Raw genomic sequence first — 16783 nt, forward strand, 5'->3', positions numbered from 1 at the left:
TTGCTATTGCTAACCTCTAAGGAATCTCTTACCCTACCTTTAAAACTGGCTCGCTAAATTCAGGATACGAGGCAAAAAAAGCCCCTTAACTCTTTCCTCGCCATTGATGAGTTAACTCTTCATTTATAAGACAACGCTTCCCCACCAATGACAAGTTTTTAAATCATCAAAATCGCTGGCGGTGGCTGGCAGCTTTTTTCAAAAATGCCGGGTGGGACAGAGTTAAAAAAGCAACTGGTTTCAAACAGTTGTGGTTGACACAAATTCCCAAGCCATTCTCACCGGTTCCATCAATTTTCTGTTTGTAGATGATGTCCTTCACCGTATCAGAGAAGAAAATGGAATTGTCTGCAGCACTGAAGTCCACTCCAACGAAATAAGAGGGAGTTCCTGTGATGGGGAGTATAATGTCTTCCTGCGTGGACAGGTTGAAGGGGATTCCTCTGACCGCCAGCTGACTGGAGAACAGCAGAAACTGCCTCACAGCTGCAAGACACATATTGCATGCATATTGTTTTCTTTAAAAGTCAAGCTGTTGCATGTTGCATAACCAAAGACACAAGGTATGACTGAGATCTGTCTTACACATGCATCTCTTGCCGTCAGCATGCAGATCGAAACCCATCCGGCAGCGGCAGCGATATCCAAGACCTCCGTTATCAGTTCTGTGACTCAGAACACAGATGTGTTCACAGCCTCCTCGATTCGTGCCACAGGGGTTACTTACTGTCCGATCAAACAAACGCACATGTCAATAAATCACAAAAAGAAGAGCAATAATTTAATTATGTCTGCAAGATTTTTGTTTAAAGTGGCTACGTTTAAAACCTCTCCTAAGCACAGTGAGTCCACCCTGCTGTCCTGGATACAACAGGACAGATTAACTTAAACTACAAATACGATGCAATGCAATCACATTGCATTTCTGGCTATCATCATGTATGGTATCAGTGACTATTAACAAAACTTTTCGGGCCATGTTTAACCTGTATTTAGCGCATACTACTTGTGAGCGCAACAAATCCTAGATGTACGTCATTGGGAACATAAATTGACTATATATAATATTCAACATTTTGTATATACAGCATTTATTTACTTGCATATATTTGTTTATAAATTTGCATATGTAAATTTTAACATGCAACTCTTTTGTAAATAGTTAAAACCAGTCAATTTTGCACACATTTATTTAATTACGTCATTTGCGATGTATATATATATATATATATATATATATATATATATATATATATAAACTTCTGATTTTTAAAAAATGAATTTTTGTTTTATATTATAACAAGTTGTAATTTAATAATCTGAGGTCAAACTGACTGTCATGTGCTTTTGTAAAATGTAATAAAATTGTGAGTTATTTTCCTAGTATTTTATATTTCAACTTTAGTTTAAGTTTAAGCTATTTTATTGTGCTTTTGTAGTTTTTATTATTTTGTTTTAATATTTCTATTTAGATTTCAGTTTTTGTCATTTTAGCGCTTCAGCCAAACCTGTTTTATTTCAGTCAGTTGCGAAAGCCAATATTTTTTAAATTCCATGCAAGTTTTTTAAGTTAAGTTCTAACATCTAATCTAATATTCATATTTTATTTCAGCTTTATTTCAATGAACAAAAAATATTTTAACAGTTTTACATAACAATAACAGGCTCATCAGTTTGATTTATTGCATATAATTTTTTTCTTTTTTGATAACTTCTATAACCAAAACCACAATGAAATGCTATATTTCCAGAACCAAAACTGCACTGCAATCTTCTTTCTGACATCCAACAGTTTAATATACATAACACAGCTCCTTACCGAAGGGCTGTCTGTATGCATGGACCACAGTCAGGCCATGTGGTCTCTGAGAGGTCCTGTAGAGCTCTTGTGGGCTGTTGTCGCTGTATTTATTAGCTTTCATAACAGCCATCTTGGTCCAGTCAGTGTAGTAGACCGAATGCTCAAACAGAGTAATGCCAAACGGATGAGGAATCACAGACCCACCATGGACCACGGTTTTCCTATTGGAGAATTCAAATAAGAGTTAATAACACTTCCGGAAAGTGTGAAAAAATGATAAAAATCAGCATGCATTTCCAAATAAAACATCTGCAACCCCTTAAAGATACCTGTGCAAGCCATCATAAGTGGTGGTTTCAATATAATCGTAACGGCTGTCCACCCAATACACTCTTTTAGCTTCAAGGTCCAAAGTAATCCCAGCAGGCCAGCCGAGTTTGGTCCTGATGATCCCATAGCGATTGGTCCCATCCATGAAGGCCCTCTCCAAACCCGGTTCCCCATTCAAAGTATCCCAGTCAGAGAAGAAAAGGTACCTAAACTCAAACACAACAACCTCTTTGTGACACAAGACTTTGTTTTAATCATCTAAAATAGAAAGGAACTAATCCTAAATGACGCTATCCCGTTATAATCATGAATTGCGATTTATTAATCTCGCGTTGCACTAAAAGAGACGAAGAGCAACTTGAACTTCAATGGTATTTGCACAAATATATTGTTAGGGCTCAGTTTGGACAGCATCGGGTTACGGATAAAACCCTTGAGGGATAAGAACGAGATTTTGAAATGAATACACAAAGAACATTATTTAAGCGATGCAACTATTTATTGTCACTTCTCAATTTAGCAGGAGGCCACCTGGCCTGGGTTTCTGTGAAGCTCATCTTTGCTTAATTACTTCTGACTAATCCTTACAGACAGTGTACAACATTCCCATTCTCAGTATCTGAGGCTCCACATCGGAGATCAGCTTTACGATTATGATTAGGTGGAGGAAGCAAGGGTAGGATTAAAGTCTCCCCCGGGAGCTCACCCCACGGTCGGGTCAAGCGCGAGACCTCTCGGGTTGCCCAGGTGCTCGGCGATCAGCGTGACCCGGTTGCTCCCGTCCAGGTCCACCATGTCGATTCTGTTGACGCTGGCCTCCACCACGTACAGCTTGTTATTCACCCAGTCCACAGCCAGGTTTTCAGGATAGTCCACGGATACGTTCAGGACCACCTGCAAATGCGACCCGTCCATATCCACGGAAAACACCTGTTTGGAGCAAACAAGATGTGGTTGGAGAAGTTGTCGTTGAGGTTTTGACACGCTGCTGAAAAGGCAGGCATATGTAGAGAATGTTGGTTTGCTGTTGTCACTTCTAAGGTTCTTAATGGGTTAAAACTGACTAGTTCAAACCGGAGTCATTACTGTTAACTGAAACTATTAAAAACGTTTTACTAATTAAAATAAAGTGAAATTAGACGAGTTGCCTTGGCAAGTTGAAGAACTGGAATTACTCACTAAAGTAGTAAGTAAATATGATTTATATTGTAAAATGTTGTAAATAATAAATATTATAAATTAATGGAAATTACTAAATATATAAAGAGTAAAACTTTTGAAAAATGTAAGCATCTTAATTAAAGTAATGTAAAATATTACATAGAAACTTTAACGATTGGAAATTAGAAATGTTGCCTTGGCAAATTGTAGAACTGGAATTACTAACTAAATTAGTAAATAAATATTTATATAGTAAATTATAAATTGTTATAAATGATAGATATTATATATTAACAGAAATAAAAAAAATTTTAAACTATTGAAAACTTTTTAAATTTTAAAAAGCATGGAATTGAAATAAAATATTAAAATCTAATATTAGATGAAAAATTTAATTAAATGAAAATTTGAAATTATTAACTAAATTATTAACTAAATTACTAAATAAAATGAATTTCTTATATTTTTTTTAGAATAGTTTAAATTAACTTAAATACTAAATGAATAAAAAATAAAACAGTTTTATTGTACATTAAAATGACGAAATAAAATGAAATAAATAGAAAAACGTAAACTAAATGAAAATTATAAATGCTGCTTTGCTAATTAAAAAATTAATTCACTAACTATTATAATTTACTAACTAAATATTAAAGAGACATGAAAATGAAATAAATTAAAATGACATGAATGAAATTGAAAAATGTTGAAATTACTAAATAATATACAAAATAAATGAAAAAACAAACATTCTAAATAAATAAAATAAGAATGAAATAACTAAAAAAATTAAAACTAAACCAGAACGAAAATAAAATTTTACTAAACCTAAATAGGATTTATTTATTTATTTATTAAATGACAAAATGTTTACAATGGCTAAAAGTAATTTCTTTCCTATGCATTACGAAACCAGTCTATAAACACTCAAACTGATCTAAGGTGGTCTTTTCAGCAGTAATCCTACAAGAACATAATCAAAACTTGACATTAGATTCTCTTCTTAAATAATCACGGGTAATAAGACTGTGGTCTGGCTTCTAGTATCTGACGTCCCTGAGTTTGGCTTTCTCCGCTGCCCCAGAGGTGGTACTCTGAAACCACTGCCCTATTGATTAAAAGATGGCACCAGTTTCTCAGGCTGGATCCCTTGGCATCATATCACTAACTAAGGCACCAATGCTCTTTGCAGGCTTCGCCCTTTGGAAACCAGAGCTAAACGTCTAAAAGAGCTGACCCGTTAACAGAAACTCAAGCTGTGAAGGTGGTCTGGTGGTGTGGCTCTCGCAGACCCCCTGCCACGAGTCTCAGAAGCCCGTCTTCTTGCATGTACCCACTTTTTTTTCCTCCATGGCTGATCTCCAAATCATGAAGCAGCCAAGAGTTTGAAACAAAGCTCTTTGAGCTGTCCAAAGAATGCGTAAAAAAGGGACAGATACTGCACGCTCACTCCAGATACTCTCAGGTTGCATACAATTACGCAGAAATATGCGAGCATTTCCTCTCATATCAGACACTTTCTGGAGATTAGAAAACGTGGAGTCTAGCACCGATCCGAGCCAGTTACCCTTCGGGAGCCAGACTGGTCGCCCATTATTAACGTATTAGCAGTATCTACAGGCATCAGCTGAAGAATCCCCTTTCTGCTGATGAAGAGCCAACTTCCTTCATAGCTTCCACAAACTGTTTTTTTTCTTTAATCCTCACTAATACTTAGCTCTGAAATTTTATATATATATATATATATATATATATATATATATATATATATATATATATATATATATAAATTGCACCATTGCATTTTCTACACTGGAAATTGAAAAAAAATATATAAATAAATACAGTTTTTACAATATAAATTGCACTACAATTTAACAAATACACACGCTGTAAACTGGTGTTCAGTGATGGTCATTAAGACGTTTTTAGAAAAATTATTTTAGAGAAATTAAGAATTGATCAAAAGTGTCCGGAAAATACATTTATAATATTGCAAAATATTTATATTTTTAAATAAATGCTGTTCTTTTGAGCTTTCTACTCATCGAGAAGTCCTGGGAAATTAACATGTATCACAGTTTCGAGAAAAATATTACGCAGTGCAACTGTTTTCAACATTGAATATGTTTCATTTAATCAGACATGTTTCTTGAGCTGCAAATCTGATTGATTTCTGAAGATCATGTGACACTGAAGACTGGAGGAATGATGCTGAAAACTCAGCTTTGATCACAGGAATAAATTACATTTGAAAATATATTAAAGTAGAAACCAGTTATCTTAAATTGAAATAATATTTCACAATATTTCTGTTTTTACTGTATCATTAGCCTTGGTCAGACAAAAAAAAAAAATCGTATCGACCATAAGCTTTTGAATGGTAGTGTGTTTACATATATTCATATACTGTATAGCTGTTATATTTAATACAAAGCAATCCCTACTGAGTGACTCCTACATACTGGAAATTCACATTAAAAAATTGTTAACTTGCTGCTAATATGCATTTGAAAGTTGAACATTTTAACCCATTATTTATACACTTTAAATTTGTTTTCATTTCAAAGTGGATGGCTAGGGTTAACATAATATAAGTTGGGCAAGAATGCTTCAGGAAGAGTTTAGGGAGGCTTGAAAGATACTGGCACACTTTATTTGAGTCCAGCAGACTTTATTTGGGCCTTTAGCCAAACGCTGTTGCTGGGGTGTATGAGAGGTGAGATCAGAGCAGACTGACTGGCACAATGAAGATGTGTGTGTGTGTGTGTGTGTTGAGGGTCAGGGACGGTAGTGCATGTCCAAGGAGGAAGAGCAGGTATAATGCAGAGCTTTGTTATCAACAACAAATGTTACATGGATAGCTGACAAGGTTAGGACTTTAGTAATCTGTGAAAAGTCACTTATTAAATTTGGTGAAACTGAGAACCCATGACAGGTGCCAGATCATTAAACGAATGTAAGCGGGAAACATTAATGCCACACACTCAGCCATGAAATATAATAGACTGTGGTCTAAGTCCATTAGGACTGGGCAATAAATATATTTGATGATTATTAGATTAACTATAAAACATATATGGCCCGGTTTCACAGACGGGGCTTAGACTAAGCCAGGATTAGATCATAGTTCAATTAAGACATTTAAGCAATTTTTTACAAATGTGCCTTAGACAAAAAAACATTACTGGTGTGCATCTTGACACAAAACAAAGATCAGTCAATGCAAGTTTCTTTCAGATGAAACAGCTCCGATTTACTTAGTAGTCTAGGACTAAGTTTAAGACTTGTCTGTGAAACCGGGGGATAATGTATTAAATTAAGCAACAGCGTAAATATGGTCGTTAATTAACTACAGGTTAACTGTTTTTAACTTGCATTAAACATCTACTAGGATATAATGGCTGTTTGATGGAAATTAGTAAAAAATGCAAATACATAAAGAGTGTCATAATGACTGAAAAATATCAAGAGACTCCATTCAAGCATTTGAATCATTTTCAGTATAAAAGAAGTCTTGTTAAAAAATACAGTAAAATCAGTAATAATGTGAAATATTATTGCAGTTTCAATTAGCCATTTTCTTTTTGAATATATTTAAAAATGTAATTTATTTCTATGACACAAAAGCTGTATTTTCAGCATCATTACTCCAGTCTTCAGTGTCACATGATCCTTCTGAAATCATTCTAAAAGCTGATTTGCTGCTCAATAAATATTTCTTATTATTACCAACGTTGAAAACAGTGCTGCTTCGCATTTTTGTGAAAACTGTGATAGATTAAATTTTGTTTTGAAATTTGAAATTGAATCTTATGTAACATCATAAATGTCTTAACTTTATAAATGCCAGCCCTTATGCTATATTTTAGCAACTATGTAACTTCAGAAGGACTGATGTTGTTAGTCTGTCATCCGTTTGACCTTATTTTGGATTGTGTCGGTCCAAAAGACTCGTTGCAGCTGGAAATGGAAGTCCACGCCAACAGCAACTCCTCTGTTCTGGGACTGGACCAGGGTTCGAGCGTTGTGTCCGTGGACATCAGCGATCAGCAGGTCTCTCCCGTTGGAGAATATAAGTGAAGGAACCCCAGCTGAAGATTGCAGAACAAAGTGAATTCATGTGGTGAGCTTCAAAATGAAGGATACAGTTTGACAATCTTTGGAGGACTCTCAAAATACAATGTACTTCTGATAAGACCTAACTAATGTGAGAGAGTTTGGGATTGGCTGTGTGGTGCCAGCGTTTGTTATTCATTTCCAGGACCTGCCAAATAAATGGTTGGGAGGCAGACATTTCAGGAGCTTAATAACACAGTGGCATTCAATGCAAACTGAGGCGCTTGAAGAGAGATGGGCTGCAAAAAGCCTGATTAATAGACATATAAGATAACAGTTAACACCAGGAATATTAGTCTCTAAGAAACTTATGTGAAAGCATGCAGGAAATGTAACAGCTTACAAAATTATTTAATAAAGATGTAATTTAATATGATTTCTTAAGGTAAAAAGTGACACAGAGAAACACAATAAAAAATACGTATAAGCATGAGTAATATATATAAAAGTATGAATTAAATATTATTTATTATGAGAAAAATGACCCCGAGTGAATAAATATTTTTTTCAAAATACATATTAACCTTTGTAAAATATATTTAAAATAAATATTAATACATTTAATGTGATTTAATATAAGAAAAAAGGATACTGTGTAAATAAATGAATACAAATTTAAAATGTGCAAGATTAATTACATTTAATTCTTTATTATGAGAATAAAAGTACACTGAGTAAAACTGAAAAATAAAATTAATAAAAATATTTAAAAGAAAAATGTAGTAATCCAAAAATACAAATAAAATATACTTGTAAATCTGTGTAAAATATATTTAAAATAAACAGCAACAAACATTTATTATTTATCATTTAAAAAAATGAACCATTAGGACTGGGTGACAAATATGTGTGTTTAAAAATTACACAAAATAAAAGCAAATATTTTGCTTGCACTATAAAATTATTATTTTTTACTATATTTTAACTATATTTATATTGCATTAAAAGAACTATAGGCTACAATTGCTTTTACAAGCTGCAACAAATTGTCTGTTTAATCTGAATACATGATGTTTCCTAACCTTACTGTGAAATAAAAACTGATTATTTGATGATGTAAATTGGAGTACATTTTACAAGAATCATACATACTCTTTCTGTCTTTTTGCTTCAAATTTTCAATTTTTATTTGATGTGTTACTTGCTATTTGTTTGTAATTAATTGTGAAATTTACAAGCAATTTCTAAAGTAAAAATAAATTCAATGCACATGACTTGGATTATGTTATAGCCTGTATATCACTGCCGTATGGATGGTACTTTGACACTGATCTCTGACTGATTGCAGAATACTTTCAGAAACATGAATTTTCTGTGAAGCTGCTTTGAAACAAGAATTGTGAAAAGCTTTATACACATATAAACTTGAATCAGTTACAGGCCTTCATCAAACACAGAGATAGTATACTGAAGGGACTCACAAGAGGGATTGGCTCGGCAGTATCTGTGCTGCTCCAGAAGGTAACCGTCCCGACAGCTGCAGCGATGGCTTCCGGTGCGGTCCTCACACAGCTGGTCACACATGCCCCACAGACTACAGTCATCATAATCTGCAGAGACGTGCACAGAATACAGGAGAGCTGATGGCAAGTCACCGGTTTGACTGAATATGAGCAACTGTTTGTAATCTCCAATCGAAGGTTTTACCAATGCATGAGCGGCTGTCGTTTCTGCTGACCATGTATCCCAGCGGACAGGAACAGGTTCCTCCGGCGGGAGAGGAGTGACAGTGATGCTCACAGCTGAGAGACGCACAGCGCCAGATACCTGACACAAAACACAGCAGACGTTAGGAAAATGTGCAAATCGTTACATCAAATCATAAAGTTCTAATTAAAGATTTTTGGAGTACGTTTTACGAGAAAATTATTTTTAATTATTTAAATTTTTCCAAATTTATTTCAAAGTGTTACTTGCTTTTCTCTTTAATTATTTGTGACTGTGGAGCACAAGACCTGTCTTAAGTCACTGGGGTATATTTGTAGAAATAGCCAACAATACATTGCATGAGTCAAAATGATCAATTTTTCTTTTATCCCAAAAATCTTTATTTAGTTAAGATATTTTGTAAATGTCCTACCATAAATATATCAAAACTTAATTTTTGATTAGTAATATGCATTGCTAAGAACTACATTTTAACAACTTTAAAGCAATTTTCTCAGTATTTAGATTTTTTTGCAGCCTCAAATTGCAGAACATGGCCAATAATTGTTCTATCCTACCAAACTAGACATCAATGGAAAGCTTATTTATTATTCATTATATTATTTTGAATTTATTCAGCTTTTAGATGATGTATAAATCTCAATAAAAGAAAAAATGGCCCCTTTTGACTGGTTTTGTAGTCCAATGTCACATTTGTGAAATTTACTAGCAATTTGAAAACTTTCCACATAATTTTTTTCAGTGAATTAAAAATCAATTGACAGTGAAATAAATAAAGCTGAAGTAAAATAAAATATAAAAATTACATTAAAAAACAGACTAAAATGACTAAAATTTAAATAAAATAAATTAATGTTTGAAATGTTTACGTTACTAAAAACGATACAAAATATTTTGTTAATTGTTAATTGCAATTGTTAATTCAATCCTAAATTATTAAAAACTATTTAAATCAATAAAATGAAAAAGAAATAATAAAAAGAAATAAAAATAAAACTGAACTTAAACTAAATTGCAATAAAAATAAATATTAATATTAAAATAAATATACAAAAGATAAAAACACATTACAAAATATTAAGTAATAAAATTACTAAATCTGAAATAAAATAATGTTTGAAATGTTTACATAACTAAAACTATTCCAAATCGTTTTTAATTGTTAAATGCTATTGTTAATTTAATCCTAAATTATGAATAATAATTTAAATAAATAAAATGAAAATAAATAAAAATAAAACTGCGCTAAAAATAAATAGTAATGTTAAAAGAACTAATACAAATCACAAAAGCACATAACAAATTAACTAAAGTTAAAATGTAAACTGAAAATCTAAAAACAAAAGTGAAAGCTTTAAAAAGGTGACTAGCTAAAATAAAATAAGATTTAAGTTGAAGTATTAAAATTACTAAAAACTCAAACTGAAATAAAATAAAAGAAAGCTACATCAAAATATAAAAAAAGATACTAACAAAAATGCCAAAGGCACAAAATTAAATCACTAAATAAAAACATCAGTAATTCGATACTATAATAGTATATAAATAACACTAAAATAACACAGGCAGTGAATTTAAGGTGGAGACTGACTGCAGTTGCGTCCAGCAGTGATGTTGGTTTCATCTTCTCCGTCCGGACAGTGGGACGTCCCGTCACAGAGATGCTCCAGAGGGATGCAAACACCAGAAGAAGGACACGGCCATTCCCCGGGATAACACTCACGCTGGACATTATCTAAACAACCACAAAAAAAACCAAGATGCTTTCATGTGGAAAAAAACGTGCAATATTTTGAAATATTTAGCATGCAGAAGGAGGTTTTAGGGACGCACCGCAGCCTCTCTCATCCGCATTGTCCTCGCAGTCATCCTCTCCATCACACAGCCAGACCTGATGAATGCAGCGGCCGCTGGGACAGGTGAAGTACGTTCCTCTGCAGGTGGGGTAGGCTGTAGAGAATACGTTACAGGGAACATTCACACCACTTCATGCCTTACATTCATTATGGCTGGATTTGAGAAACTGAAACCTACTGCAGTTCTGTTCATCACTTCTGTCTCCACAATCATCATCATGATCGCACACGTAACTGCGAGGAATACACTCCCCGTTACTGCACTGAAACTGACCGCTGCTGCACCGCCGGGCTGAAAACAAACAAGAGATATGTTTATCCACAACACAATTTCAGAAAGTTTACATAAATCTGAAGATTACTACACTTGGTACTGTATGTTTCCACCGCACCAAAGCGTGCAAAAATGATGAATGTCAAAAAGAATTCAGCATAGGATACGGTATAATAAAGCATAGTCGAGCCAGAAATGAGTTTTTGTCATCATTTATTCACCCTCATGTTGTCCCAACTCTATTATTAATTCATTCAATATAATATAAATATAAAACAATGCAAAAGTCGTGTAAGATGCAGGTCTGGAGTAATTAATAACAGAATTTTTGGGTGAACTAAACCTTTTAGGCTCTCAAACATAATTGTGTGCTTGCTTTTATTTCAAATATGTCAAATTTGGACACATTGCACCATGATTGAAATAACTACTGATGGCACATGCCATTGGTTTTCATGTGTTGTGACGAATCATGACAAAAATGAGACTGTAAATGGGATAATCAGTCAACAACATTTTAAATGTGCTTTGTTAGTCACAAGAAATTATGAAATATAGTGTATAAATATAGTATGAAAGTCACATATATTACATGGATAGTCTATGGGATTTTGCAAGCTATGGTGTATTTATAAAAAACAACGACAACAACAAAAAAGCTTTTTTATCTAATATTTAAATTTTATTTTATTTGATCTGATTTCAATAAACAATTATTTTTTTATATATATTAAGCTGTTGATAATAACCCTGAAATATATATATATATTACTCTACACTCTTAAAAATAATGGTTACAAAAGGGTTTTCACAATGTTGCCATAGAATAAATATTTTTGGTTCCCCGAAGAAAATTTTTAGTAAACAGTTCTTAAATTAATCTTTTTTTTTTTTTTTTTTGTATAAAGAATATTTAAAAAAATCTATAGAACTTTATTTTACACCATTATACATTTTTTGTCCAATGGAAAGTTCCGGATGGAATCATGAAAAAAAAAAATAAAATAAAATAAAAATAAAATCTTTATTTTTAAACGTGCAATCAAGAAGACAAAAAGTCACATGACTAAACATTATCGGTTCATAATGAACTGTTAAGTTGCAATAGTAAAAGTAGCGCAGAAGTTTCCCAGGACATCCAGTAGATGACTGTGTCAATGTGTGTGTCCTGCCAGAGAAATACACTCACTGCAATTGGCCTCGTCTGAGCCGTCTCGGCAGTTGAGCACCTGGTCACAGCGCTGGCTTCTGTTATAACACGCCCCGTTAGCACACCTCAGCTCCGAGCACTCTGGGTAGACTGAGAGAAAGAGAGCAGGTCCATCACTCACTCGTTCAATTAAATAGAATCACTCTGTAATATGAAACAGGGTTCCACTGGGGTACATCATCGAATCGAGTGATCTTAACATGTTAGCACGAAAACAGCATAAAGCTAATGTAGAAAATCAAACACAAACGTCTGCAGCCAAAAGAGCATTATGTGCACAGCAGGTCTGTTCGATTAAAGCAGCTCAGTGATGAACTGACACTCGCACTAATCCACAGAGGAATCTGCAATCAACTCTGACAAACAAGAAGCATATTGTGGCCATTTCTGTCCATCAGCGAGACTCTTAATCTTACAAATTGATTAAAATGCCAAAGGAGCCTTCGAGGGGAAGGAAACACACACACAAACACACATACACACACACACACTATATAGGATTTGGTGATATATCAAATATGAATCATTTATTCACAATATATTGCTATGCACTTTATGATATTAAAATATTGAGTAACTAGTGCAAATATGAGAGAAATACATGAAATTCATGAAATGCCATGCAACGTCGTGACCGTTCTGCATCCTTAATCCAATGCATTTCCGCATGAAATAGGATATTTCAGGAACGAGGACACGAGTTGAACCACTGGAAACCGGATGGATGGTAAAAGCATACCAGAATGGAGTCAGGTGGTTAAAGGAGAAGGCTTGCAATGTGTTTAATGTGAGTTTCTAAAGTAAATGGGCGCTATTTCGATTTCACTTGGACATCTGATTTAAGCTCAATTATGGAAAATGGCAAAATAACTGGTTGATTTGACTCAAACTAGTTCAAACTAATTCACAGTTGATTTAAAAGTAATAGTTTTTTTTGTAGTAATTGTTGCAAAAAAATTACAATTATTAAACAGCAATTACATATGTATTTGTTCATTTAATAATTTTTTTAGCTTTTACTAGGTTTCCTTTAGTATTCTTCAGATACTATTAAAACTATACAATATATATATATATATTTAGCTGTATTGTCCAGCTCTAATCCCACCACACACATACCGACAGCATACTTACGGCAGTTTCTCTCATCTGCGCCGTCTAGACAGTCAGGCACACGGTCGCACCTGTATCCTCCCGGGATGCATGCCCCGTTCGTGCAGGTGAACTGTGAACTGGAGCACGTCCTGCCAGCTGCCATCAAAGATCAAAGACACATGATTATAATATGAGAGTGCTGGGTGGTCCTCATCTTCACTAAAGTGGTATGCTCTCTCTACAACATATGCACGCATTGCCTTTTGTTTTTCGGACTGTTGCCTGCACATCTGAGATATCGTGTTTCTCCGACATGATGGAAATTGCATCCCCGTACATTACTGGGAGTCAATGGAGCTCTCTGCTCTGACGGACAGTCGTAATTGAAATGGAAGCAGAAAGCGAGGGAGAGAAGGATGGATGGAGATAAGGTGTACTCACGGCAGTGCTGCCTTTCATCGGAGCCATCCTCGCAATCCTCTTCATCATCACAGACCCAGTGCTGAGGAATGCACTCGCCGTCACTCAAGCACTGGAACTGAGCGCTCTCGCAGGTGGGCTGGGCTGGAGGAGCGCAATGAGACGCCATTGTTAACCAAGAACAGATCTGAGCTGGCTCCACGATACAGTGAAATAAACATGCCACATTACCTTTTGGAAAACGTTTTTCTTTCACTTTATTTTAGGGTCCAATTCTCACTATTAACTTACCATAAACTATGACTTTTGCCACAATTAACTCCTTATTTGCTGCTTATTAATAGTTTATAAGGTAGTTGTTAAGTTTAGGGTATTGGGTAGGATTATGGATGTCATGCATTATATGTACTTTATAAGCACTAATAAACAGCCAATATGTTAATAATAGACATGCTAATAAGCAACTACTTAATAGTGTGAATTGGACCCTATACTAAAGTGTTACCCATAATTTTGGAAAATTAGTTCTTTTTTTTTGCAGATGAACTCTTCGGGTCCTATTTTAACCATCTAAGTGCATGGTCGACGCACCCCGGCGCATGGTCTAAACGGGTTGTTCCTATTCTCTTAATGAGGAATGGGTGTTTTTCAGGCGTAATGTGCAATAAACCAATCAGAGTCTCATCTCCCATCCCCTTTAAAAGCCAGTTGTGATCATTGCATTCCGGGTCTGCTATTTACATGGCGGAATGTAATTTTTCATTTTTAATAATGTTTGTGTGGTGCTGTACGTCATTGTGTGTGTAATAAGCAAAGTGTATGTGCTTTGTGCACCAGCCATACAGGCGCATATTACTTAATACGCTATTTAAACAGCGAAGAAAAAACATTGCCCCAGACTTTAGACCAGGTTTGTGTTGGTCTGTGGCACAGTCTATGTTCAGTCCCTCAAAATAGCAATGCGCCAACAATGCACTTGAACACACCTCTTTTTTAGACCAGCACGCCCCTGAGCACACAAATGGGTGCAGAACAGGTGAGAACTGTGTCAGACTGAAACTAGCAAAAACACTTGCACCCAGTGTATGATAGGGCTCTTTACATGTAGTACGCTAGACTTCGTATTTTTGTCTTCTTTCCAGTAAAACATCTAAACATTCTTAAATTTACTTTCATATTGTGTCTTGTTTTAAAAACTAATTAAGTGACTTTTTGGTTAAAAACAACAAAAATATTTCAGTGAGCTGTGTAATAAAACTTAGGGGAAAACAAGATTATTTTTTACACCACAGATTTTTAAGCAAAAACCCATTTAATTTGGATTGGATGGCGGATCTGTGATAGTCATCTTACTAGATTTGTAGGTTTTCACCCCTCAGAACTCTTTTGGTCTTTGCCAGACTAGATTTTGAGCCATGACTTCAAGAGATTTGCTGTCCATAGAAGGCTAGTGAGATTTACACTGGAATTGATTTCATTTCTTATTTTCTTATGCTCTGTATGAATGTGTGAAACCAGCCCTAAAACTGGTAAGAAACTAGTTTTTTGAATCCCTAAATGGTGTATAAAACAAGACTTTTAAGTTAAAAAAGTAATGTTAGCAATGCTAACTATGTTATTTTTAAAGTCAACACTTACTATGCTAAAACCCTATTTGAAATACCTGAGAGAAGACATGGCTAGTTTCTGCTAATGTTGTTCTGGGTTATGGATTACAAACTGAACAGCAGTATTTCACACTTGCCACTCTTTGTCATTGTGAGCTTGTGACTGTGGATGAAGAGTTACTTACGGCAGCCAATTTCGTCTGAGTTATCCGAACAGTCGGTCGTTCCATCGCACCTCAGGCTTGCTGGAATACAACGGCCTGTCCCACAGCGGAAAGACCCCGCTTCACAACCTGAACCTACACAGAGAATGACAGGATATTCAGATCATCTGTTCAAATCTGATCAGAAGCTGTCACTGCAGCTGTACCCTCTCAAAAGATACTACAATACTGTATGCACTCTTTAGGTACTAATATAGTTTAAGGTACTAATATGCACTCTTTAAGGGGTAAATAAGTAGGCCCTATGAAATCTGTTTTATTTTTTCCCAAATTTCATATTTTTTTTAATTCCATTAAAAATTGTGGGAAAAAAGGGGTTTCTGCTTAGATAACGTTGTAGCGATTTTTTGAATTTCAGGCCACTTTAGACTCATTTCTTGTTATGAAACTACTATATGTTTTTTTTTTCTTAGGGCCCTATATAATGTGCAAAGGAGTACCAAAGGTACAAAATATTCTGATCTGCTCTAAATAAATGAATAAATAAATTAACGTGTTAGATGTTTTTATTGTAACAAAAGGCATATATATATATCGTCAGAATTAAACATGATTTTTGATGGGACGACAGCTGTTAAGGTCAGAGAACAGCATCACTTCCCACATTAATTCTATGTAACATTCTTACCTGAGCTTTGACCTATGATTATGTCAGCTCTAAATGACAGATGCCTTAATCTCTTGCATCCATTAGCTTCAAAAAAGGAGAAAAAAAAACACATTCATCATGCAGGCCTATGGGCTTACTCAATGCTGACTACAAGACAGCAACCAAAGATCTACTCCCACAGATCATAAAACCTGACCGTGATGGGTTTGAGACATCCAGATAATGTAATGTAATAAGAAATAATGTAAACATTGCAGGAGTTACTACGCAAGATAAGGTCCAAAGATCTCCCCTACATGGACAATGACCTTCTGCACACGACCGATCCAAAGGCCTCTTGACCATTCGACATACAATCGTCCGATATAAATGATCAATGTCGCAAATCCATGAGAATTAATTGAGATG

General features: G+C 34.7%; 1 protein-coding gene across 2 annotated transcripts in view; it reads right to left on the reverse strand.

Moving 5' to 3' along the window:
• The window catches only part of lrp2a (low density lipoprotein receptor-related protein 2a), a 91779-nt gene that overhangs the window by 65352 nt on the left and 9644 nt on the right, over positions 1-16783 (reverse strand). For both annotated transcript variants that reach the window (XM_026271201.1, XM_026271200.1), the window contains exons 2-16: positions 15727-15840; positions 13956-14078; positions 13554-13670; positions 12399-12509; positions 11114-11227; positions 10913-11029; positions 10671-10814; positions 9059-9178; positions 8833-8961; positions 7217-7386; positions 2838-3061; positions 2131-2337; positions 1820-2022; positions 586-726; positions 283-486 (exon numbers count right to left, since the gene is read on the reverse strand). In XM_026271201.1, the coding sequence (XP_026126986.1) occupies positions 283-486; positions 586-726; positions 1820-2022; positions 2131-2337; positions 2838-3061; positions 7217-7386; positions 8833-8961; positions 9059-9178; positions 10671-10814; positions 10913-11029; positions 11114-11227; positions 12399-12509; positions 13554-13670; positions 13956-14078; positions 15727-15840 (2238 nt within the window). The remainder of the gene's footprint in view (positions 1-282; positions 487-585; positions 727-1819; positions 2023-2130; positions 2338-2837; positions 3062-7216; positions 7387-8832; positions 8962-9058; positions 9179-10670; positions 10815-10912; positions 11030-11113; positions 11228-12398; positions 12510-13553; positions 13671-13955; positions 14079-15726; positions 15841-16783) is intronic.

This window comes from Carassius auratus, chromosome 9 (genome assembly GCF_003368295.1).
Source record: "Carassius auratus strain Wakin chromosome 9, ASM336829v1, whole genome shotgun sequence".
In the NCBI taxonomy this organism is placed as follows: Eukaryota; Metazoa; Chordata; class Actinopteri; order Cypriniformes; family Cyprinidae; genus Carassius; species Carassius auratus.